At 36.1% G+C, this 25,950-nt stretch overlaps 2 protein-coding genes across 5 annotated transcripts in view; one reads left to right on the forward strand and one right to left on the reverse strand.

The window, feature by feature from the left end:
• spartin overlaps positions 1-3,369 on the reverse strand; it is a 56,946-nt gene extending 53,577 nt beyond the window's left edge. The window contains exon 1 of one of the 2 annotated variants that reach the window (XM_081738994.1): positions 2,980-3,369. The gene's annotated coding sequence lies outside the window, so the exon portion shown is untranslated. The remainder of the gene's footprint in view (positions 1-2,979) is intronic. The other variant, XM_081738993.1, reaches the window with a different exon arrangement.
• A 10,694-nt stretch (positions 3,370-14,063) lies between these two features.
• Fgop2 (Fibroblast growth factor receptor 1 oncogene partner 2) overlaps positions 14,064-25,950 on the forward strand; it is a 36,656-nt gene continuing 24,769 nt past the window's right edge. Inside the window, exons 1-3 of one of the 3 annotated variants that reach the window (XM_081738995.1) lie at positions 14,064-14,353; positions 19,663-19,715; positions 21,984-22,118. In XM_081738995.1, the coding sequence (XP_081595121.1) occupies positions 21,984-22,118 (135 nt within the window). In that variant the 5' untranslated portion in view covers positions 14,064-14,353; positions 19,663-19,715. Of the gene's footprint in view, positions 14,354-14,467; positions 14,559-14,581; positions 14,601-19,662; positions 19,716-21,983; positions 22,119-25,950 lie in introns of those variants that run through there. The other 2 variants (XM_081738996.1, XM_081738997.1) reach the window with 2 other exon arrangements.

Below are 25,950 nucleotides of genomic sequence, written 5' to 3' on the forward strand. Positions count from 1 at the left end.
TAATTCAGATAGGGCTTTCACAGACAACACTAAGATCTTCATTGTGCTCATTGCCAGCTCCACTCGTAGGTCGATGTCCTGTGTCTGTAGTCGTGGTTCACAGCCTATTCCCGGATGGGACGTGGATGATGAACTGCAGGCATGGATATCGGACTGTGAGTCGTGATGGAAGAGAGTTTGGAAGCTTTATATTTCGGGCCAGATTTGAGTTCTATTTTCCGTAGATGATTGGCTTGGTGAGTGTATCAGTGGCTGTTGATGACGAGCCCATACGGGCCCAGTAGGTTCGGTGTCACTAGTCAGTGATACATTCAACATAGCATGTAATCTCAAGGAAAGGGAACATCGTACAAAAACACAAATAGTCAATTACAACGTTCAATTAATTCATTTATTTATTTTATTTAAGTTATTTATTTTTTTTTTAAGTTAAAATCATCTGTTCCGGGATCTCGAACATGAAATGAAATGAAATCTCTGAGTTTTACGTCCCACGCTTATGCCGGTTAGGCTAAAGGAGACGGTGATGATGAGTGATGAATGAAATGGTGGAATGAAGAAAGTGGGAGGAAACGGGAGAACCCCGAGAAAACCCACGCACTCGGTGTTTGTCCACCACAAAGTTCACTTGGCGGGGGCTGGGATCGAACCCGGGACCCCAAGCACCAGAGGTGAACGCTCTACCACTGAGCCACCGCGGCCCCAGGGATCTCGAACATTTCTGCGGAAAGAAGATCACCGCGTGATGATTGGGCGCTGCAACGTGCAGTTGAAGATTTTTTTCGCATTGAGGTTTTCTTTCTTTTTGGTCTTTGGAAATGACGTGCTTGGGGTGAACATTTTATTCGCAGTTTTAAGTTATGTATATATTCGGATTTGTGAGCCTGCCCTCTCTCCGGCAATATAAGAATAATGGCTCTAGAAACTGCTTGAGAACTTTAGTTTCACTAGTGAATAACATTAAAGTGAATGTATTACCAACACTTTCAAATGTGATTTGCTCAAAACTATCTTTTTTTGAGTTGTGGCACTTTTGTAGCAACGAAACGAATCAAAACAAACAATGTCACACTTGGCATGTAGTGTTGCAAACTAAGGATAGCAGATCCTCAGATAGCATTCGCACTCTAGTGGCCACTTAGCACAAGTTGATTCGTGTTTCATGCACTAGTTTTTATGCCGTATGTCGACACTTTATTTCGAATAATAATCACTACCGTACCAAGTGAGACACAACACAACCTGGTATTTTGGGGAAGAAACTAAGGCTTTTGTTTACCGATGGGGGCCAGCTTTTTCACCTACTTTTTTTTTTTTTGCGATATTCGGTCGCTTTATGGTTCCATACGTTATATTAGGTTACCAATATTTAATCTAGACAGTACTGCCGAGCGAGCGTCAGCGAGTGAAGGCAGGTTAGAGCCCCGCAGGGCACGTCCAAATGTCTTCTGTCTTCGTTACAAATAGTTCACCTTCTTTTCCAACATAAGTCACTTTTACTTACCGTTACGGTTTGCACAGGTTCCTTACTGCCTTCAAAAAATTGGGCATTTATTCCGAAGTTGGGCGTCCGCTTTCGTCACGTTTTTTCGCTGTTATCTCCTTTCCACACTTTCTGCAATTTGTTATTAGGTTCATTAATCCGTGCTCTTCACAAACTTTTAAAAGATTTTGCTCGTTATCAACATATTGGTTCACAAATGTTAAAACTGTTAGTTCATTGCCCTTGTACATTCGCCATGTTGATAACATAAATGCTCGTTATTTTCCCACAATGCAACTGTTTGGTTACCTTGCGCCAAGTAGTTCCCTCCGCTCGCCGTATAGTCCCATGTTTATAACCGCTTATATATAACACATAAACAGATTTTTGGAGACCCTTATATATTATCAAGCACATAAAACGATCAAATTATCCATATCTTTCCTGTAAATTTTAAAAATTTTGCTGGAAACGGACGCCCAACTTTGGAACTTAACCCAAAAATTGTGTACGATTGCCAGTCACTACTATCAACTAACTTCTTCTGTAAATCATCCTGTTTGAGATTAATTTTGGCCCCTATCTCGAAACTGTTACGGAAACTAAATAATATTCCTTTTTTAAATCGTTTTTCGTCTGGTCCGGCGATACAGAACTAACCCGCACTTTGAGATTAATTCACAGGAGTAAATTAAACATTCAGTAATATTAAAATAAATCGTGTGAGACGTCAATTTGGGATTAGTTTTGGTAATAGTTAAGAACAGCTACTTCTCATCTCCCGTGCACGAGGATACATCTTACTGTTGCACTACCAAAACACCCTAAGTACAAGGGCAAGAACTCAGTCTATTACCTACTTTTTAACATCCTAGATAGTCAATGAATAATTCCTGAAAGTATGGCGTTTCTCGTCCTTCCCTAAATGGGAAGTACGGCTCCTTAACTATAACCTTAGTTTTTTTAAATATCCGAAGACAATGATCCACTAAATTAAACAATAAACGTCAAACCTCCGAGAAAATACAAGACTTATTATCTTGTTATTTCTGTGGTTAAACTAAAGGAAGGAAAAAATATTGTCTATCTAACCTGACATCGACGATTTAATGAAATTTATTATTCAGACAAAAGGTAGATTCCATTATTTAACAATCACACTAGAAGCACAGAAACTGAATTCTCTCACTTGATGTCTAGGGACCAGCTTGACATTGAGGAACAAACATTGAACGAAATATAACTTTCCATTACAGATATAATAGTGTTAGATAAACACTGATATCGAGTACTTAACGCAAAGGGAAATTTAAAAACGGAATGAAACTATTTGATAAAATTAAACAAACAATGGAAAACCACCCTCACTGTTTGCTGTTTAGGTCATACTATACTTGAGATAATTGTCAAACTACGGATTGCAGCAATTTATTTACGATTCTACACTAATACTATAATGTCAACACACTGTATTCATATATTATAAATTACTTTACCTTAATACTGTGTTTACTAGCTGCCTCCAAGATCTCAACACGAAATCAAGTACAAACTCTTCCTCAATAAACTCTTCTATCAACCCCTGATCTGAAGCAGAAGTAATTCTGCAAATTCACAATCACATGTCAGGTGAGAAGATGACTCACATCCGTTTTTAAGTTTGTCACCTGCTGACTTTCTCTAGATTCTACTTCCGCCTTGAGGTCACTCGACGCTTTATAATACGTTGCCCTTCTTCCTGTATTGACTTCGCTAGTGGACTTTATTCCCTTCTAATGCCAACAAGTAGACAAAGGGTCTGTTATTTTACGTCATGCATGAACCACAGACTCGTTTATGCTAGTTTATGATATGCATAATGCCAGTATGAGCAGGGTAATAAATGCACGATATGAACCCACTATCATACATTGTTTTTCATAGTTCTTTATCTCATATGTCTCTTTCGGATTCTTTCTTTGCTTGTTTGTCTTCCTCCAATAGATAAATTACTTTGGAAGCCATTTAAAAACAAAAGCGAAGGGCCCACGCAGTAGAATAATTATTTTCTAAACACTTCTTAATTGTTATCAAAATATGTTAAAGAAATTGTATAGTTCCAGTTAGTAGTGTCATTTCAAATTTTGACAAGTGGCGGCAGGATTGTCGACTGACACAAAAGTTTAACCCAGGGATGCAAATAAACACTCGCCCGGGGCGAGTGGTTCATCGGTGCGGGCGAGTATGTAACATCATACCGAAGGTAAGTAAATGATGTGGGCTAGTAGCTTATTCCTTGGCAGGCCCGTATCCTCGGGGGGCTAGGGGTCCCGGCCGCCCTAAACTTTGGCTCCCCCCTAAAGGTTTCACAGTAGGCTTGCAAATGAACTATAATATGGTGATGAAGTATAATATGATTGTGTTGGGCCCCTCCTAAATTTGTGGGCTTCCTACCGGCCTGCCCTTGGGTGAGTAAAATTTCGTTGCTTATTTGCATCCCTGGTTTAACGTTTTAATTAGGATAGGATGGTCCAAAAGTAAGTATACATATCTTCATTGATCAAGCACAACGTTCTAGTGTATGGGTTTATTTGCTTCAGATGTTCTGAGCTTAATGTATAAGTAAGAAGACATTAAGAACAAATAATAAAGGAACTAGGTGTACCTGTTTGATAACAATAAATGATGTGCAATACAGTAAGCTGATCAGTATGGGACGTATATCTACTTGTAGGCCACCCTGTATATAATATACATTTTTAAAGGCTTGTATATCATAAAAATCAACGTGAATTATTTGCCCCCTGCTTAAAATGAAGTTCAAGTGATTAACAGTGAACGTCCGCTTTCATAAGAGAGTATACTAGTATATAATTTATTAAAAAGAATGTGTTTTTTTTTTTATTAAAGTCGAGGAGGAAATTGCTCCCTACTTTCCCCAAATGACACCCTTTTTCCAGCTTAGGTAAAGATACTTACATTCATTATATATTCAATTCCAGTAGCGGTTTCTGACGTAGGGCTACCGCGCTACAGCACGCTTCCTATATTTGTGTATTTGTGTTAGATTAATTTTAGTTCAAAAAACATTCATCCATTCATTTGTTTAAACTGTTCCTCAATTAACAAAATACAGAACTTTCCTATGACGATCTTGTTTTTCGAGCGTGGAGCGCGATTATTAGCGCCTTCCGCAGTGTGAAAGTTGTACTAACGAACCGAGCGGGCTGTACTGAATGGAGCCCGCTTGAAGTATACAAGCCTACCCAAAAATATATCCCTAGCATGGAGCAAAGATCTCAATATGCATTGTCGACTTTCCTTTTTTTTCGCCCAGAATGGCTTCCACCGTGCTGAGCACGACCCGCTCGGGAGAGTAATACTCCCGGAAGTACGTTTTCCGCGCGCTACTCTAGCCAGCTGTTTTACGCGCTATCCTAGTCAGTTGTTTTAAGTTGCACAAAATCTGTATCATTTAGTACAAGGGGAACAAAACGAGCCTTATATCATGGAGTACAAGGGCAACAAAACGAGCCCTGCGGGGCTTCTAACCCGTTCCTACTACTACTACTACTTATCTGCACAAAAGTAGGTAAATCACATTTTTGAGTATTATTTTCATATTATTTTAATTTAAAAAGTGTTATAAAAATGTAAAAACAAAAACTTTCCTCGGGCCGGGTTTGAACTCACGCCAAAGGAGATTTTCGTTACTAGCATATAGCGCTAGCACACTCGGCCACGAGGATGGACAACAACAATCGTCTGAATTCTGCTATTTGAAAGCAAGACATAGATAACTCCAACCAATCAGAACGCATATTTTCGAAATACACTGAACTCTAGCCAGAAGGCATTGTGAACGGGGTTACGCTTGGCAACAATGTAGGAAAAATGAATGACGTTTATATCGCGATCACGAGTCATGACCTACATATACCAGAAAGTAAACGCCAGCTGGTGTCGGTCCTGGTAGTCGAGTGGGTTAGCGCAACATACTATAACACAACCAGCGAACGAGTGCGGGCGGCCGGTTTTGGAACTAAAATGCAAACAGCAGTGTTTCTAACCGGACTACTTGTAATCAATCTATCTCAGTTCTGTAATCAATCTATCACAGTTCTGTAACCAATTTATCACAGTACTTTCTGTCTTGTTCGTAATAAACCACTTCACGCATATGCTCAAGTCAGAGGCGGAGCGATCGGGGTCTTGAGTAAGAAAATTCTTTTGCCTTGACATCATATTCGGATGTACTTCAAAAGTTTGGTGAGAGAGAGAACTGATAATCTTTCACCGCCACACTCCTAACCGTCTCCCCAGGGATCCTGGGTCCACCCCCTAATTGAGATGGTACATAAAGATAATTTTGTCTTATCTCTGTCATTATTTAGCATGGTTTAGTAATTTAAAAAAAATATATTTCTGCCACATTTTGAAAACTTTCAAATGAAGTTTTCAAAATGTGGCAGAAATATATTTTTTTAAAATTACTAAACCATGCTAAATAGTGACAGAGATTAGACAAAGTTATTTTTATGTACCATCTCAATCAGGGGTGGACCCAGGACCCCTGGGGAGACGGTTAGAAGTGTTGCATTGACGGCGGAGGGGGAGAGATTAAAATGGGGTGCCTGATAATTGAAGGTTCCTTATAACTCCAGTAAAATTCAGACAAAATCTCTGAATTACGTAAAAAAGAAAATATACAAAATACATTTTCAGGGTAACTCTTACAGCCATTACGTTATTCTAAGATTAATGTTACTTCTGAAATTGATTAGAGCGAATATGTATTTGAATAACAAAACCACTTTCATAAGTTTTTCAAAGCATCAAGTTTGAAAAGAACGAAGTTTGTCTTCCATTGTTATCTCATTGCTCAAAGATACCGGTGATGAAGTAATTGGCTGGAAATCAATCGGCCGTTTCTTACATCAATTTATAAAGAAGATGAGTGCCAATGTTAGATATGTCAGTTCAGTATTTTAAAAAAGCCACCCAACCTCTTGCAACCATGCGTAGCGCATTTTAATACTTACACTTGAAATAAAAATACAACTGAATAAAGACGACTGACTTTGCCTTTGAATTTCATATGTGAATAACAATATAGGACTTTTCAGATAGAGGACAGGGAGGAGCAGGTTTTATTAAACAAGACCGTACATCTGATATGTTTGAACTATAGGCAACTTGTGTTTACGGGCTAAACTCAGTCCTCTGAAGTCAATCGACAAATACCTTTAAGATGTTCAACAGAATAACGTATCAGCATTATTATATACTACAGACACAAATATAACACTAGGCTCCCAAGTTTCAAAATTATATTGTGTGAAAAGAGTTAGTAGATTTAATTCTTTGTGACCTGATAGCTAAAACCTGAGAGAAATTCACAGTTAGTCCAGATGTAATTTCTTTTCTCATAAATAAAATTTATTGTGTGCTGAAGCAATGATACTTACTCTTACACTACCCATACGCTGATGTTTTATCAATACTTTTTATTCGAACTCTACCAAAGGGTTGGATTTCTATAATGATCCTAAAAGAAGGGTGAACTGAACCAAATTGTACAAATCAATCCCTAAAGGCAAGCTATCCAATCCCATAAATCTTTAAAAAATGAAGGAAAAATTTCTTCATCTCCTTTTCCCCCAAAGGGTTCACATTTCTCGAACAAAAAAATGAAATTTCTTTATTTTAACGTCCCATGATTATGTTGATTATGCTAGAGGAGCCAGATGATTAATGAAAGTGAAAGATTGTAAAATTAAGTTTTGTTCTCTCAATGGGAATCAAACCCAGAACCACATAGAATAAAAGCACATGCGCTGGCCAATAGACCAGTGGAAAGGACTTTCAGTTCTCGAGAGGAAACGTTTCGAGATTCCTCCCTGGCTAAAACTCGAAAAAATAATTTATTTGTCAATCGATAAACATACACTTAAACAGCAGCATCATGAGCCTTAACCTTAACTTGATTTAAACTTACAGTTACAAGATATTGCGCAAAACTCTAAGCTATCAACCCAAAATTAAAATTTAGTCACTGACATTGTCAGTGGCGTATTTACGATTTTATTTCGGGGAGGGCTTTGCTAACTTTCGGGGGGGCTATGCCTGAAAATGTGAATATTCTGCAAGATATTTGGTATACTTTACTATAGTAAGTAAGATTTCGGGGGGGGCTTAAGCCCGGAAGGCCCCTAAATACGCCACTGGACATTGTCATTCCTGCGTTTTACAGGCTTCTACTGTTTTATAATGAAATCGAATAAAACGTAATCAATTTTTATACATTCTGCTTAATACACGGTAGAAGCTCACTGAATTGTCAACTGTGCTATGTTGTTCTTAAATTGGTAATTTCCATTCATATATCACTATTCACAATACATCTGCATTACTTCAGGAATGGTTCACTACAATACATAGATAAGTTACGGCGTTTTTTATTAAGCGTAAAGAGATTAGACTATGCATAACATCTAAACTGTAACTTTAAAAAACCGTTGGATACACTGCAAAGTGAAACTCTCCGCTCCCCTGTCCCACCGCGCTTGCCAAGAAACTGATGTAAACACAACAGCAGCGCCACCCTCCCAAAACCGCACAGCTATCCTGGTCAGGTAATAGTAAGGAAAATCGTTGTTGGCGTGGGTTTTTCCTGCTTTAGGAAAGTTTTTTTTTACTACTTTAAATTTTTTTTTATAATACTTCTTTCGTTAAAATAAGATTAAAATAATATTGAAAAAGTGATGTAACGATTATTTTTTAAAATTTTCATTAAACTTCTTTCCTTAAAATAAGTTTGCCCTTGTACTTATACAGATCCATAGTAAAAGTAGTAGTAGTAGTAGTAGTAGTAATAAAAATAATAATAGTAGTAGGAACTGGTTAGAATGCAATTGAGCATTTGTTTCCGTGCGATGTTGCCAAACCTAATGCCTTCTGGCTAGGGCTGAGTGTATTTCGAAAATATGCAATCAGAACTGTGTTTTTCGTTCCTACTTCCGGGAGCATTACTCTCCTGAGCTAGTCCTTGCTGAGCTGGGTTGAGCCCGAAGACATTACAACCTACTCGGGAGAGAAATACTCCCGGAAGTACGTTTTTCCGCGCGCTACTCTAGCCAGCTGTTTTACGCGCTATCCTAGCCAGTTGTTTTAAGTTGGTCACAAAATTTATATCATGAAGTACAAGGGGAACAAAACGAGCCCTATATCATGGAGTACAAGGGCATAAGTACTACAACTACTTATTTGCAAAAAAGTAAATAAATCACATTTTTAAGTATTACTTTCACATTGTTAATTTAATGTGTTATAAAAATGTAAAAAAAAATGTAACAAAACTTTCCTCGGGCCGGGTTTGAACTCGCGCCAAAATAGACTCTTATTACTAGCATATAGCGCTAGCCAACGCGGCCACGAAGGCCGACAGTAGCAAGTATTTGATTTCTGCTATTTTAAGGCAACGTGGCAAGAAGTGGATAACGCCAACCAATAAGAACTATGTTTCTCGTTTCTACTTCCGGGAGCATTACTCTCCCGAGCTAGTCCTGAAGACATTCTGCGCAAGCGCCAACTATTCCTCTTTTTTCGCACTAATTTTCTGTTTGCTGACGGCGCTCGGTTCTGTTTTTTTTTTGTTTTTTTAATCCTAAAGGTCAGGGAGCCACAGAATTGTCGAATTGTATATTAAATGAATTGAACGTTTTTGACACAGATTCAGATCGTAACAAAATTATAGCACAGACATTTAATGGGTAATAAGGGGATCAATTAATGGCGTACAATATAAAATTAAAGGGCACTTTCCTTTGGTACATTACGAGTACGTCCAATGTTAACCAACTAAATTTGATAATGGAAAGAACTGCATCTCAAAATCAATCGACAGGGTTTTTTCTGTAGTCTTTCTGGATTTTCCACATTTTTCCTCCCGCTCCCCAAGCGTGTATCTGTTTTTACTCTACGACGTATTCCAAATGGTTCAGATACTTCATGGAATTTCAAGTCACGAGTAGTCAGTTTCATCTATGAAAATGTAAATGTTTTGAAAGTGTGCTTTTCAGAACTAGACAAGTCCGTATCAAAAATCACAATACAAGAATCTTGAGTTCTCCGTCGTATTCTGAAAGACAGAGAATTCCATGTTTTGGTTAGAATTATTTCACAAAATATTGCCGCATGTGAATATTTTCTATAATCAAATTCAGTGCAAGCCTACCATCAAAATACAAGTAGCAGTTAAATATTTCATTGGAGTCATTGAGAAAATTCGAAATGACACAGACACTATTATGACAAGTGATATAGTTCTTCCAACAGTTGGTGAAAACAAATGTGGACGTATTGGGCCTTATGCAGAGTCGTTCTGATGAATGTTTAGTGTCATACTAAAGAGTTCGATTAGAATAGGTTTCCTGCAGTAGTCAGGCCTTTAGTATGACGCTAATCATACGTCAAAACGACTCTGCATAAGGCCAATTGAATCTTGCAGAGCACCAGATGCCAAATAAGTATGTGATCGCGTTTTTGCGGAGGCGCGAAATCGATTTGAGAAAACAAGCCATTTGGATCTCGCCAAACTTCTGTATTCTGCAAATTTTTGTGATTTTTCGAAAAAATTTCCGGAACACATTCTGGACATTGCGATTGAAAGCAACTCAATGTTAAAGCAGGACCTCACGCTGAGCTTTTGGTTCTGCCAGCTTATCTTTAAAAACAACTTACAGGACAATTTTAGCGAAGTAACAACCCTTTTGCAAATAATAGTGACCATACCAATGTCCACAGCAGAGCCTGAGAGATACTTTTCATCTCTAAAGATAATTAAGATATTCGTGAGGAATATCCATAGGTCAATAAAGTTAACTGCCCTTGCCATGCTCTCGATAGAAAAAAGTTAGATCAACAACATGCTAGATTTCAATTCCAGGGTGATAGAGAATAGAAGGATATCAACTTCCGATTTTAGTGGGTAAGTAATTATATATATATTATAGCACGCTTTGTTAATGACAGTACAAGCCGCCACTATTCAATTCTTTCATCGAGATTTCATTCTTACAATTTTATCAAGCATTCCTTAGGGAGGAGTTAAATTATTGGATGCAAATTTACTTTATGATGAATTTCCCATTGGGGATTAATGGAACGTGTAAACATAGTCCGCCTTATGCAGAGTCGTTTCGACGTATGATTAGCATCATACTAAAAAACCTGACTACTGTTGTAGACTTATGTTAGTCGAACTCTTTAGTGTGGCACTAATCGCGCTTCAAAACGACTCTGCATGAGGCCCAGTGTTTCACAGAGGGCCTACGTGCCCGTCGCTCTAAAAATACACAATAATAGGACTAGCATATCACTTGAAAATCTAATACAACAGCACTATTCACAGAGAGTATGTGCTCATTAAAAAAGTGTACAGCAATCGAATATTTATATCAAGGATGCAAGTAAGCAACAAAAATTGTAACTAGCGCAACCAAAAACTACTAGCCCATCCTAATCGTGACTTCTATAGTCTTTACTATTTAAAAACTCGCCCGCACTGATGAACCACTCGTCCCGGGCTACTGGGTATTTGCACCCCTGATTTATATTTAAAAAAAAAACATAACAGTACACGTATGTGTACGTACCAATAAAAATAATATGAGGCTTTGATCGATGATTTAAATGTCGCCGAACTTTACATGCATTGTCTACTGTAAGTAATGCATATAGTTTCAATAATTCAGGTTCACATACTGAGTCCAGGTCTATAGTTGAAAAGAAGTAAGACGAATTTGGAGAGGGCTAACTTAAGTTTATCTTACATTCAGTGTTTGAAGTGGAAAAAAGAAGAGAGACGATTGTTTTATTACGATTTTGACTCGACATACCAGTTATCTAAATGTTGAAATACAGTGAGGGTATGTTGCCTAAAAGATTGCATTTCTATTTACATAATGACTTAAAATCATTGAAGAGCTTCTCTGTAGATATGGAGAAGGAAGACATGGAGAGACTTTGATTTCCAGCCGAAACTTTCTGAAAAAATATTTCCCCTTGTGTTGTATTAGAGAGAATTTAGAAACGAAAATGCTCAAAACCGAGTTTTTATCTTAACAATTTCCTACAGGAAAACTCCCGGACCCCCCACTCAACTGAGGAATATTCCAAATCCCCGGAAGATCCACCTCCCACAGCAGAAACCCCTCAATCCGCCCATGCTCAAAACACGATATTTATATACATTAAGACAAGAAGACACACACATACATAATAAAGGAACACTTCAGTATGAGACATGAAAATATAAACTAGATGAACTTCTTTGAAGATATATAGGAAAAAGACAAGAAAAATGTCTGTGTTGTCAACATAGAAATCATTTCTACATAACAAATAAAATCTTTTTACGTGCAAAGCTAATTGTCAATTACTGTGTATAAAATGGATTTATTAAAGATATTTAGCATCTACTCTCCAGTGACGGTATCTCTTGATCACTTTAAAACCAGAGGCGGCATGGTATACCACCACATACCGTCTCATTTCGACAACTGATTACATTTATATATTGTTTCAAAAAGAATATACGTATTACGAAGAATTTTTTGTCCAAACTATCAATCTCTGAGCCTCGGCTCGGCTATTGCAGAAACGAATACCTTGTCTAGTTTATATTAATAGCCGCTAGATATCAGTTGTCTTCTGTTTTGCTTGGTTATCGTCATATGTTTAAAATGGCTATTCCGCAGCAGAAATCATTTTGTATTCTCGAGTTTGCGAAGCGCAATTCCGTGATTGCAGTGCAAAGACGTTTAAGGTTGAGGTACCAAATTGATCCTCCAAATGAGTGGAACATTCGCAGACGGTATCGACAGTTTGTAGATACAGGATGTGTATGTAAAGGAAAGAGTCCTGGCCGCACTCGTGTTTCTGAAGAAAATGTTGCACGAATTCAAACTGCTTTCCAACGTAGTCCTTCAAAATCAACTCGTCGTGACAGTCAGGAGATACAAGTGCCGACAACAACAATTTGTTTTGAGACGTCGGTTAGTTATGAAGCCGTACAAGTTACAGCTGTTACAAGCTCTGTGTCCTGATGACAAACGCAAATGTGTGGCATTTTGTAACGAGATTCTGAATGCAATTGACAATGAAAACACTTTTGCACAACGCATCGTGTTCAGTCATGAAGCGATTTTCCATGTTAGCGTTCCGGTAAACAAGCAAAATGTTCGAATTTGGGGCCTACACAACCCACATGCAGTCATTGAACATGTACGAGATTCGCTCAAAGTCAATCCGCCTTATGCAGAGTCGTTTTGAAGAATGATTAACATCATACTAAAGGCCTCACTACCGCAGGAAACATATGTTAGTCTGACCCTTTAGTATGGCGCTAATCACGCTTCAGAATGACTCTACATAAGACCCAATCCGCCTTATGCAGAGTCGTTTTGAGGTATGACCAGCGTCATACTAAAGGCATGACTACTCCAGGAAATATATGTTACTCGAACTCTTTAGTATGGCACTAATCATTCGTCAAAGCGACTCTGAATAAGGCCCAACGTGTTTTGTGCGATATTCCAAACACCTATTTATGGCTCATTGTTCTTTAATGGAAACACGGTTAACAGTCAGCAGTATCTCGCTATGTTACAAAACTGATTGTTTCCGATGCTGCACGAAGTCAACTTCATTTTTCAACAAGACGGAGCATCCCCTTACTGGAGTCGCCAAATGCTTGAATATCTGAATGAAACTCTACCGAACCGTTGGATTGGTCATCAAGGAGCTGGCGACTTAGCATGTCTCAACTGGCCTAAACTGTCACTGGATTTGAACCCTATGACTTCTTCCTGTGGGGTTTCGTTAAAGACAACGTTTATGTACCACCACTCCCACAGAACTTGGAAGAATTGAAGAACCGGATCCGTACTACCATAACATCAGTGACGCAGGACATGCTTACCCGAGTATGGAAGGAATTTGAGTATCGATGTGATATTGTTCGTGTCGCTGATGGACGACATATTGAACATCTGTAATTTGAATTTTGAACTGTAATTTGAACTTGAGAGGTTCGTAGATATGTGTATAAAATTTCATATTCATATGTCTTAAAGTTTAATAAATATATGCATTCGAAATATGTATATTCTTTTTGAAACTGGGTACAGTATACAGACCAAGAAAGATGAAAGCTTGAGAGGAGGTTGATGGTGTTAGTGTGGGGCTATCTGTCCTACCTACGTGCGGCCACATTCCGTACCAATCTTCGCAAAGTTCTGCGTAGAGTAACGCAAGGTTTTAAAAAATGCAAAAAGTTTTTTAAACTACTATGCTGATTACCAATAAACTAAATCTCACATTTTGCGTTGCGTTGATGTAAACTGCTAGGAGTGTAGCAGTTGGATTTTTTAAAGTTTCTTTGTTATTACCTTTATTATCATTGTTGGTTATGTTTCAATATAATGCATAAACAATAATTACGCTACGTGAGAGTAAATTAAGCAGTATTATTCATATACACTTTTACAGTATATAGTGTCATTCATTTCTTTGCATCTTTTTAGTTTAAAAATATATGGATGAGTTTTTACACCTTAAACTTAAGGACTATGAGGAAGTATGTCGGAGAAAGTAGTGGAATGAGGTAATGTGATCTTAAAAGTGATTAAAACAGAAACTGTATTCATATTAGAAACGAAACGTTAAAGAAATAGGTGAGTTCGAAGCTTCGTGACCATCTCAAAAACAATCATAATTTGTTCTGTTCAGAAAGCAGTCATTATATCTGGAAAGACGTGTTGTTAAATTGACATTCCAGACATAGCAGATGGAATGCCGTAAATGGAGGCCAAGGAATTTGTGAGAGCCGTAAGTTCAATGAATTTTCATTTATTTTCATTCACTGATAAATATTAAGTTAACTAGTTCTCTGGTATGTTCCCAATTTGACATGATAAATATGTTGGTAAATAGCCTATGATGTACAGGAAACAAGTGTATGCTGTCAAGGTCTGGAAAATTGTTGCCTTTAAAGGAAACATGATAAACGTTCGTAGGATGTGAAGGGACTTTGGTAAATATCTAAGAAGTACTAGTGTTAAGCTTTGACTAACAGGCAAGTTTGGGATGCTGTACCCCTACTGTTTTTATGTTCCTGATTATAAGTACAATTTAACTTTACTGTTGTACTCTAGTATAGTTTGATCATTATAATAGACAAGGATTTTTTTTTGGGGGGGGAGATTACTGTTGTACTCTAGTGTAGTTTGATCATTATAATAGACAAGGATTTTTTGGGGGGGATGATAAAGTTCGTTACTTTGTATCCCGCTAAAATAAATAAAATTTTGAAACGTTTATCTGAGTAATGAAACAATGATAATTTAATTATGTTTCTAAACGAAATTTCTAGAATTAAAAGCAGAGAAGAACGAAATACCGTAATAAAAACACGAATTATTTCCAAGTAGTTCAGGGCAAAATTAAGTAATACGGCAATGACAGAATCCTTATTTTAATTTTCATCGAGCTCTTTCCAAAAAATCAATTAAAATACTCTAATTTCAAAATTCAGAGAACCAGTTGCAACTCAATCACATTGCGAATGAAGCAACACATACGTCGAAAAATAGCTAATAACAATATTACGGCTTCCTCCTTCCTACAGCCACTAATAGAAAAGCTACGTACTAAGTGTATCCCATGACTGAGTAGCTCTTACAATAACCTCATGGGCAACATTTCATATACATCGTACAACAGCAATATACCACTAGCCGATCACAATGCTGAAAACCGTGAATCATCACAGAAGTGTGCTAACAAAACACACAACCAAGTCAGAGCACACCATTTCGAAGTATGGTACGTATTCATTTCGGTTTAATATATTCTCTGCACAGTGACGGAAATAATACAAAACAATGGATAAACACAAGACTAACTTTTATATTTAATTTCTTTCAACACGAACATGTTTACAAAATGCAAACTAGTAAAAAATTACTCTCGCGAAGTGTATATTCGCTGAACAACAAAACATTCCCACGAAATGCGAGGAGCAAGTGAAACACAAACGGTAGATATAAACATTGATGCTGAGTCGATTTTAAGACAAGTCTTAATAGCCTTATATAGTAAGGAGTTTAGATATTGAAAGGGGACAAGGCCCCCTAACCCTTCATCAAAGATTAAATAACAGTAGCATTACTATTATTATAAATATTTGACTCTAACAATTTTAAAATAACAATGTAACACTCCAACGTCACTAAACTACTTTCATAACAATCCGCTTGAGAACACCAATTAACGAACTAGATCCCTTTTACGTTTCATTTTTCATGTTTACTTGTGTAAAAGATGTAAGTAGCTTGAGTCAATGCTTCCTGTTGAATATATCTGGATGCAATCCTATTGTATTGGACCATAAATTTGAAAAATTTATAGAAAAAAATATAAAACATTATTTCAAAAGAATATATAATTAAGTAATCAAAATGTATCAGAATATTAAAGTGATATCCCTAACAATATTAAAAGCCATGATCGAAACTGTATACTTTCAACTACGTAATAGTCAAGGAAACCATGATGAATAGCTTTTCTTTTTTATGTTATGTAGTATGTCAACTATGACATGTAACGATACATCTGTCCGACAGGTAAGACATGTACCGGTAGTAACATGAGGAACACAGTTATGTTCCCACTATCATCACTTCTACTCATACCCACCGTCACTGTAGCGCCTTCTTTTGGTCGCACTATCGCTCAGATCCACCAGCTTCACTCCACTCTGACTAGGTTGGTTGGTTCTTGGTTCTAGTGGTTTGTGTAGTTTTTATGGCATATTAAAGAGCTTTGCGGTTGGTGGTATTTCGTTGTCGCGAGATGGTGAGTCGATTTCAAGCACTGTTTGTCCTTTCTACTACCACTTTTGTTCTGTGACGATCAACGTTGAAAACCGAAATAATTGAATTCTATCTCTTCCGGTTTGAATAGATGGTTAACGGAGGAAATGGAACCTATTCTTGTGGCGTTGAATCTATTGCTAGAAAACTCTTCTCTATATCTCTTACCTTTTTTGGTCTAAAGAAATCAGTATTAACACCGAAAGTTCTAGTAAGTTTGGACTACTTCCGATTTTGATAGTGTGTTGTAGGTAATAGTATGTTGTCAATTACAAAAAATACCTTGACACTTTCCGTTACCATTTTTCTTGTATTGATATAATGGAAGTCATAGAATATATTCTTGGGAGGCTGAATCAATTTCAAAAAGCCGCGTCTCTCTATGTGCCTTAAAGTTTTCGCTCTGTGGAAATCAATTCTGGAAATAAAAGTACTAATAAATTTGAACCACTTCCACCGGGTTTTTGATGGAATATTACGGGTGGTGATGGTATATTGTTTTGAGACGCTGATTCGATTCCAAACTGCGTATTGCTATTTAAGTTTGGAGTATGTTTAGTACAAGGGGTCCAGAAGCACGTAAAAAACACAAAATTTACAAGAGAAATGAGTGATGCAAGTAATTAGATGTAACATAACGTAACCAAATCAAACCTAACCTAACATAAACTAACGTAAGCTAACCTGAACTAACCTAAACTAACGTAATATTAGTAGAAATAAGCGAAATTCTATCATTTTTTAAAAATTATGCGGGACTCCTACACCAATATAACATAAACTAAACTAACCTAACGTAACCTAAACTAGCCTAAACTAACCAACTCTACCCTAAACTAACCGAATGTGAACAGAAATTACCAAAATAGTAACATTTTTTAGAGAAAAGAGCTGGACCCCTTCAGATAAACGTAGGCCTTAAGTTTTTGTTGTATAACAATCAATGTTGAAACTGGAAACGTTAAATTCCTTTCACTTTCAGTTTGAATAAATTGTTAACGAGGGAAATGAAACTTGTTCGTGGGACGCAGAATCGATTGCAAAAGAATCGCTTCTCGATATCTCTTACAGATTTGCTATAAAATCTGTCGACAGATGGACGGGCGGGAGGATATAGGCATCTCAAACTCGAAAAGCTTACTGAAGTTATTAAGTACACTTACACATTGGATAGTTTGGAAATCAAACAAATTTGAAAAAGTGTATGCTAGATAACATGGCGATATGGTTGCAAATAATTATTTTCTGAATAACTGTCCAGTTTTGAAGACCTTTTTGCTATTTAAGATCCGTCAGAGAGGAAGCATTGTTTTTCATGCCTACAAGAGTAGTTTACTCCTATCCATAGCCACATGCTAATGTGTGCTTTGAACCTTACAACGAAAGAATGTGTATGTGTAATAAATAAGTCTTTTTAGTATTGAAAATAATATTTGTTTTATTTTGGAGCTAATGAAATACTTCGTGTGGAGTAATGAACTATATGGGGCAGAAACATGGACATTACGCAAGAATGATAAATGATTGTAAGCTTTCGAAATGTGGGTGTGAAGAAGAATGGTGAGAATTAGGTTAAGCGGAAATCGAATGAGAAGGTGGTGAGAAATGGTGGGGGTGAAAAGAACAGTTTTAGATATTGTTGAGGAGAGGAAGGGAAAGTGGCTGGGGCATTGGGTAAGAAGGAACTGTATCATGAAGGATGTGCTAGAGGGTATTGTGGCAGGAAAGAGTGGGAGGGGAGGATTAAGGCTACAATTTATGAATGAAGACGAAGACGTTGGGGCAAGGAAGCTTCTCAATTGCGGGTCAATTCAAATGAAATCGACCAATTTCCAGGTCAAAGGTTGCTGACAAAATTTATTTATTTTTTTAATTTTTTTTTTTTTTTTTATCTGAGATTGTACCACATTTAGGGAGTTGAAAACGGGTATTCATTTATATTTTAGCCGCGCAGGTTTGTTTGTAGCGGCCATGTTGTATAGGCGCCTGAGCGTATTTTGCACTTTTCAGAGGGTTCCGTTAAACGCTGTAACTTTTTAGGTTTCAAAGATAATGAATCCAAACGAAAACCGTATGAAAGATAATGGAACGGACAACATTGCGTGTTCTATGCACATTGAGACGTACTTTAGAACGTGGAAAAAAGAAGCTCTGAACATTGAGGTTGGAAATCTAGAAATGGCCATTTTGGAATATACATTTTGAAACGAAATAAATGAAACTCAGCTTCATTTCTTTGTCTACATAGAGACTAGATAATAAACAACGTTCCAAACAAGTTTCAGATCTGAGAACCTTATACTTGATTTTCTGGAAATTTTTAAATTTTGCGAATTTTCGAAAATCGTGTATTTTCACCATCAGATATAAAAAAAATATTAATCAAAAGAAAAAAAAACTAAATTTTGTCAGCAATCATCATTGGTCAATTTCATTTGGATTGCCCCTTGCGGAAGTAACTTGCCAATAATGGTAGAATATCTGTGATAATGATGGGCATGGTTTTGTATAAATGACGTATTGTTAGAGAACACCCTCTCCGTCTCCTTATTAGTTTTAGATGGCAAGAAACTCTGCTAAAGGCAGTAAAGAGGACCACTCAAAGTTCCAGTGTCCTCTAGTCCGCTGAGGATGCTTTCTTCCATCTAACGGCGCGTTGTGTAACTAGTAGCAGTCTCCAGTTATACATTTTTGTTTCAATAGTAGAAAATGTGATATGCATAGCCGCAGTTAACGGATTAACTCTCAGCAAACGTGGACGAGATAATCGCTCTAGCTATCTGTTGCAGTAATCTCAATTCACAAATACACTTTTGTTCGAGTTATGTGTGGAGTAACGAACGGATGCTAACGTTACGATACTGTTAGAGATACTTGCGTGATCCTAATAAAATGGTGAGCACAGAAGAACCAAGATGTAATAAAAGGTGCAAATGTGCTATGAGTACATATAAAGAAATATAAGAATTCCTGTGTGTTTCACAAATTGTATTTTGACTCAAAACGATATTTTATAATTATTTAAATTAGCTACACGTAATTGTAATAAAGAATGAATAACAATAATGCTCAAGCAACAGAAAAAAACATGATCGCCGAGCGGGAACTCCTCAATTTCCCGCTTCTCGGCGGTTTACTTAATTAGAATTAGACTATAACTGGAATAACTTCTACATTGTAAAATAGCATTCTATATATCATTTGTGTTTATTCGGAATATTAAAATTTCAGCACTTGGCTAATTCTGATTATTTTTCTTTTCAGAAGTGGTATAATAGGAACAGGGATCAAGAACATTGTGAATAGTATATACAGAAGTAAGTATTACTTTGTTTCTTTTATAATCATTATTTTGAGTGAACTGAAATTTTAGCTTGTTTGACTTGTTTCTAGAACCCTCATTCAAGTACAATCATTGGTTTTCCTGTAGTGCATTCTACAATTAAGAAAGTACCTTTATGATGTTTAGTACTTGTGGGTCATATTTTCAGTCCAGGGCTGGCTGTGCAGATTGGTTTAAAATTTGCATTTCTTCCATTGCCAGCAAGTATAAATTAAGTAGCCCATCATATTTCAGGTACCAATTTAGTTACAGTTTAGCAAGTGCGTGATAGTTATATATTTTGTTAAACATATGTGTTTTAGGGGTTGCCTAAAATGGCATTTCTTCCATTGCCAGCAAGTGTAAGTTACGTAGCCCATCGAATTTCAAGTATCAATTTAGTTGCTGTTTATCAAGTGTTTCAAAGGTATACGTTTTGTTAAACTTATGTTTCAGTTAGTTGCCTGAATTCAAGCTGATGAGCAAGAAAAAAGTGTAACCCAAGGAACAAATCCAGAGTTATTTTTGTTTTAGTGTAAAATTTCGCTTCCTTTTCATTTTTCGTTGGAAAACATTATTGTGAACCTCAGGCATTCTATTAGACTCTATTAAGGTCAGTTTACCAAATTAAAACTATTAATGATAGTTTTGGATATGATATTAATTAACGGTAGTTAAAATTTCATTGTTCGCAGAACTACTCTACTGTTACACTGTCAATGCGTTTGAAATACGGAACTTCGTTATTGTGTTTTCTCTCTCGATTTTTGACAGACTCAACGAATGCTACATTATATATATATACGTATTTGTTTCGTGTAGTCTTCTACATAAAATAAGTCTTTAAGTTCCTAAACCATTACTAACCGAAGGTCTGGTTAATGTATAAATTGGCAACGATAATAGTATTCCATGAAATCTAGTTGGAGCATTTTTAGAGGAGTTGTTGGTAACCGTTGGAAATTACTCGTTAAAGATCTACAAACAATTCGTTGGAACTATAACCCTCTCCCTCCACTGATTCGCCTTTTTTCTGTCGTATCGAGTGACGGATTTTCTTTGATTCTTAAAGTTTTTGTGCTTTGTCTTTAGAATATACTAATTAATTGCTTTTTTTGTATATATATTCAGGAAAAGGGTCAATTAAGCAACCAAAAAATGAAATTTTTAAATTTCTGTGAAATACGGGTGGTCCCTCATCTCGTGACATTTGAATCTAGCAAAAATGCAGCTATCTGACTGTCACTGATCGTCTTATTGTTGTTCGGCATTGTTTCCAGCTGTATTTAGTTAGCCTCAAACCTGCAAACACACCATAATAGAATAACGGAAAGCTTTCGTAGTTATTTCACGCTTAACTGCAGAATTCCAAGAAATCGCCGCCAGTTGGCAGGACAATGCAACGCATTATCACTACCACATGTTCCGTATACAATGAGCGACTGAAATAGACTATCACAGCAAAAGTCAAACATTCTCAGATCGACGGAGTCGACTTTCGCAGGGAAAGAGTTAAAATCGAAGTGTTCAAGAACGACTAAAAATTTCCATTGTTTTTTCCGAATCCCTTTCATCTCTAATAATAATATAGGTGATCCAATAAAATGCCTCACATTTTAAAGGCTAATAGAACAAGAAGTATTACAGGTAACAATTTATTTATTAAAAAATGTAAAATATTATTGAAATCAATTTGTAATTATTGAAATGTCACAACAATTTACAATACAATTATTGTAAATAATACTCAATAAAGCCTTCCACTTTTTGATTGGTTGAGCTGACGTCGTGCTTAACTTGTCCATTTCACGTAATTAAAATATTCCTGATCGGAAAACTAATCTTGCTGTGGGTCGAGAGTTTCCGAAAAGCGGGTTCAACGTTTAAAAAAAAAAATCACCTGACCGATCTAAACTTGCTGGTACACCTTAGAATATTGAGGCTGTGAGATAGTCTGTTTTGCAGTCCCCAGAACGTTCTGCAAGGGGTATGTGCTTCAGAATCGGAATGTTTTCATCATCTTCAACACTTGCGTTTCACACGTAAAAGAGTCCTGTTTTGTTTAATGCTTCAGAGATAGTAGGCGTTCGGCAGCGACTCCAAAACTCTACTCTAAACACTTCCGGACGATTATTGCGTGATGATATCACTCTTTCTTTCTTTTTCAAAGTCCCAAATTTATTGTAGAGAAGTAGCTTTTATGTATTTATTTCATATTTATCATTCTCTTTGCTATTAAGTGAACATTGTTCTTATGTTCCAGATGTCGCTTACGATTCAACAAATAATATCCGATGCTAAACGTTTAGCAAGTCGTCTCAAGGAGCATGATACAGCTGCAGATGCTCTTTTGTCACAGGCTCAGTCTGTATTTAAGCAAATAGATGCCATGAAACAGGTAAGATAGCTGCATATTTTTCATTAAATATAAAGTTAATGACTGAATAAATCTACTCTCTTTTTGTTTTTCATAATGCTACCTGACAAACTAATAAAAGAAATAAAATAAATTAATTGGCTGATAAAATATTAATGCTACATGTGTGTGGTCAGCGCGTAGCTCAAATTTGGTTAATTATCTCGATGTTGTAAATACGATAGATCACATATGCTGTAAATCGTTGAAAATTCAATACTTAGTTTAATGTAATATACGTAAGATATGCAGTTCTTTTGTGAAATTCAGAAAACACATGTTCGAATATATGGGAATATAACAACATTGATATAGAAAGCGCCAATGAAATATGACTCAGACTTTATCAAGCTTTAACGGATTGTAACTTAGTCAACAGGAAATCAGTATTCATCACTATTCTTAACCAAACGATGATGAATTTGAAAACTCGATGATGTTCACACTACACACTTATTTCGACTGTTCCCTGGTCTCTCACAATTCCATCCATTAGTATTTCGTTTCCGTTTCATAAACTGCTTATTTTACCTCTCTTCTTCTGTCACAATTTTTTATTTCCTTTGAATTTTACAGAAAGAGAGCTTTATTTCTCCGTTTGGGCAATGTTCTCATACCATGGCGTGTTTTATAGTTAAATAATGCCCTGAATATGAAGACACTTGCATATGTCTTGTTTCCTAATTTAAGAGAGTATTAATGTGATTAACCTACGGCACCAGCGAATAATAAAGATTTATTATAATACACAAAATAAAATAATGTAATTTCTCAAACAGGGCAGTTGGCTTCTGACTTCAATATTTTATTGACAAAGTTGAATTAGCATTTATTTTTAATTTAATTTCCTTTTTATTTGTACACAGAGATTTACATACTTAATTTTACGATACCCAATAATGTTTTCTCGTTACTTTACACGTTTATATAGGGTTATATGATAAGAAATGAAAATAGTTCAAAAGTATCTAAAGATGGCCTAATCTCCCTTGTCGCTATATGGTTAGCGTACGGACTTTCGGTGTGGAAGACCAGAGTTCGATTCCAGATGGAAGCTCATGTGTTCTAGATTCCACGTTAAGCTGTAGGTTATCGTTTTATATAGCCTCAGTGCTGAAAAGGGACATTAATTCAAAAAGAACCAAATCTAAGGGTGAGCCCTTCATTATCCTTTATTATTGACATACAACACACTTCTCCATGATATCTATGACATAAGGTGTTTTGAGACGTGGTTGAAGTATAAAATATAAGGTGTGTATATATATGTATAGGGTGTCTCAGAGTCCCCTGACATAGGGTAACTCTGTTATTATCAGAGTTACAACAAAATGTAAAAGAGGAAACCCGTCTCCAAATATGTTTTCAATCTAAAGTGAAGATTTTTTTTTCAATCGGACGACCCGTTTGGGCTGTACACTCTTTATGTGCCCAATGTTAAATGAAAATGCAGCATTGCCATTTACCGAGACTCATAAAATAAGTGAATGAAGTTACTGCCTTTTACGCTAATGTGTCGATGACCAGCCCCCATTCACTATACTCTTACAAAATTTATCCACCCCCCGGTAAATGGCAACGTTGCATTTTTATTTATCATTGGGCGCATAGTGTTTACTGCATCAGTATATGTTAATTAGATCAAAACTAACCATTGTTCCCCAATAGAATTTTAAAAAATACAGAGATAAAGGTATCAACCCGAAGGTGTTTTTTATTTTAATGGGTGCGTTTTTGGTTGACATTACCTTTCGGCTTTCCAATTAAAGAATAGTACAAAGAATCAGTTAAACCAGCCGTAACTCCGTCTGTAATTTCTGCATCAAGAATATTTAATATTTGATTCTCTTCGTCATCGAATACACTTTCAAGTTGTAAGTGTGGACATCGTAAGATGTCAAGGCAGGGAAATTCTACTAAATACTCCGTGAAAATTCGCTATCTATTTATTTATTTACTTTCTCTTGGGGAAAAAGGAAAAAAGAAAAATTTACACAACAAATACGATTTCATTCATTTTACGAAGTCGTGCATGTAATTTTCGTCATTCTGTAATACCTCCCGACTTAATACTTCTTAACTGCCTTTACACTTAAACTGTAATGATTTTTTGAATTAATGGGTTTTCCAAGGAACGGACACCAATTCGAACGTCAAATAAAGAAAAGTAATGTGAAAAATAAACATATTATAAATATTGTCACCATGGGAAAATTGCGCGCCAAATTCAGCTATGGTAAATTATACCTAACATAAATCTATTTGATGTAACTATTTTAATAAATAGGCATATTTATATAATGACAGGCACAATAAAAAAAAAATCACAAATGTAAAATTACATTTCGCTATATTTATCTCCTATATCCTCTTGGCTGTACATAAACGGACGAATGTTTCAGTACGTGTTACTACGTCAAGATCGAGCTGCGCAGTTTATTTATTATTATTATTATTGTAGATTTATCTTAATTCCATTACAGTATTATCTATGTCTATTAGTGATATACAAATGAAATCGACGTTGTCTGTCGTATCATCACGGGAAAGCGACTGAACCATTTGAAATGAATTTTTGAAAATGGTTAGTACCTAATTCGAACTGGGGTTTTATGTCACTTTGATTAAAATATGTGTCGAAAGGAAAAGCGAAGCTCAATATTCATGCCAAAAATAGTATGTCTCAGGGGCCCCTGAAGTTAAAAAAGATTTGTAATGGACCCGTTTTGTCTCCATTACAGAATAGGATTAATTTTCTTTTAATACACCCTTATTGTTTATCTTTACCATTACCAAAAATGTATTAGTTATTGTTAGTATTGCATTTATGCTATTATTTTGTTTATTATGTTGTATAAGTTAATGTTAGATTATAATTAATCTGCGCCATCGGTTTATTGGCGTTAATGGCCGAGAAATTATAGCCAGTCATCTTCTTTTTCTTCTGTTAAATTGATATTTTCTGCTGTTTTATATATTATTAGTGATTGAAATAAAAAATAAGTGTGTATATAATGATGTCGTTCAGAAGGAAAGAACACATAAATATGCTGTACTAGATCTAACAGTCTGGAATCCATGAGGATTCCGTAACTGGATTATCTTCTCTCTCCTGTTTATAAATAACGCCTTTTGCATCAGGAAGAATAAGGTATATACATATTATTAAGTTCATCACAAAGTTGACAACAGATGCCTATACACATTCATACTTGTTTAATCGTTTATTACATGTGTATGTTTTTGCCATATCAAATGAATCGTTTGCTTCCTGTAATTAAGTGATCATCCTTCTGCTGTTAGTATAAATATAATACAAATGTTTATTGATATATACAGTATATATGATGAAAATGCTACAATTTGAAGAATTAATTGATGATGTACAATGAATAAATATTAATTATGTGCATTGGGATGAGTCAGACCTAGAACAGGAATGCTATTAAGTAACCTAGGTGTTAATGGGGATAACTGGAGATATATGAATGTTTACATATAATTGTATTGGCATAACGTCTTGACTATACCGAGGTGATGAGAAGACAACTGTTTGTGGGCTATGTGCTGTAATGGTGATTAAATCAGGTCAACATTCTACAGTTGTATTTAATTCCATTGTCATTTTATGAAATGTATTGTGTATTTATTCCTGATATGTTTATGTCCTGTTTCCTTCCTTGTTAGCCTGTCCTACGTTGGCAACGAATCAGCACTCGGAAGTCTGGTGCTTTAATGTTAACCGTAATACTTATTGTAGGATTGCCTGCGCCGTACCAGAACGGCGGAAGAAAGGGCATTACAAAATTGGCGA

The sequence above is a fragment of the Thermobia domestica genome, chromosome 14 (assembly GCF_964235325.1).
Source record: "Thermobia domestica chromosome 14, izTheDome1.hap1.1, whole genome shotgun sequence".
In the NCBI taxonomy this organism is placed as follows: domain Eukaryota; kingdom Metazoa; phylum Arthropoda; class Insecta; order Zygentoma; family Lepismatidae; genus Thermobia; species Thermobia domestica.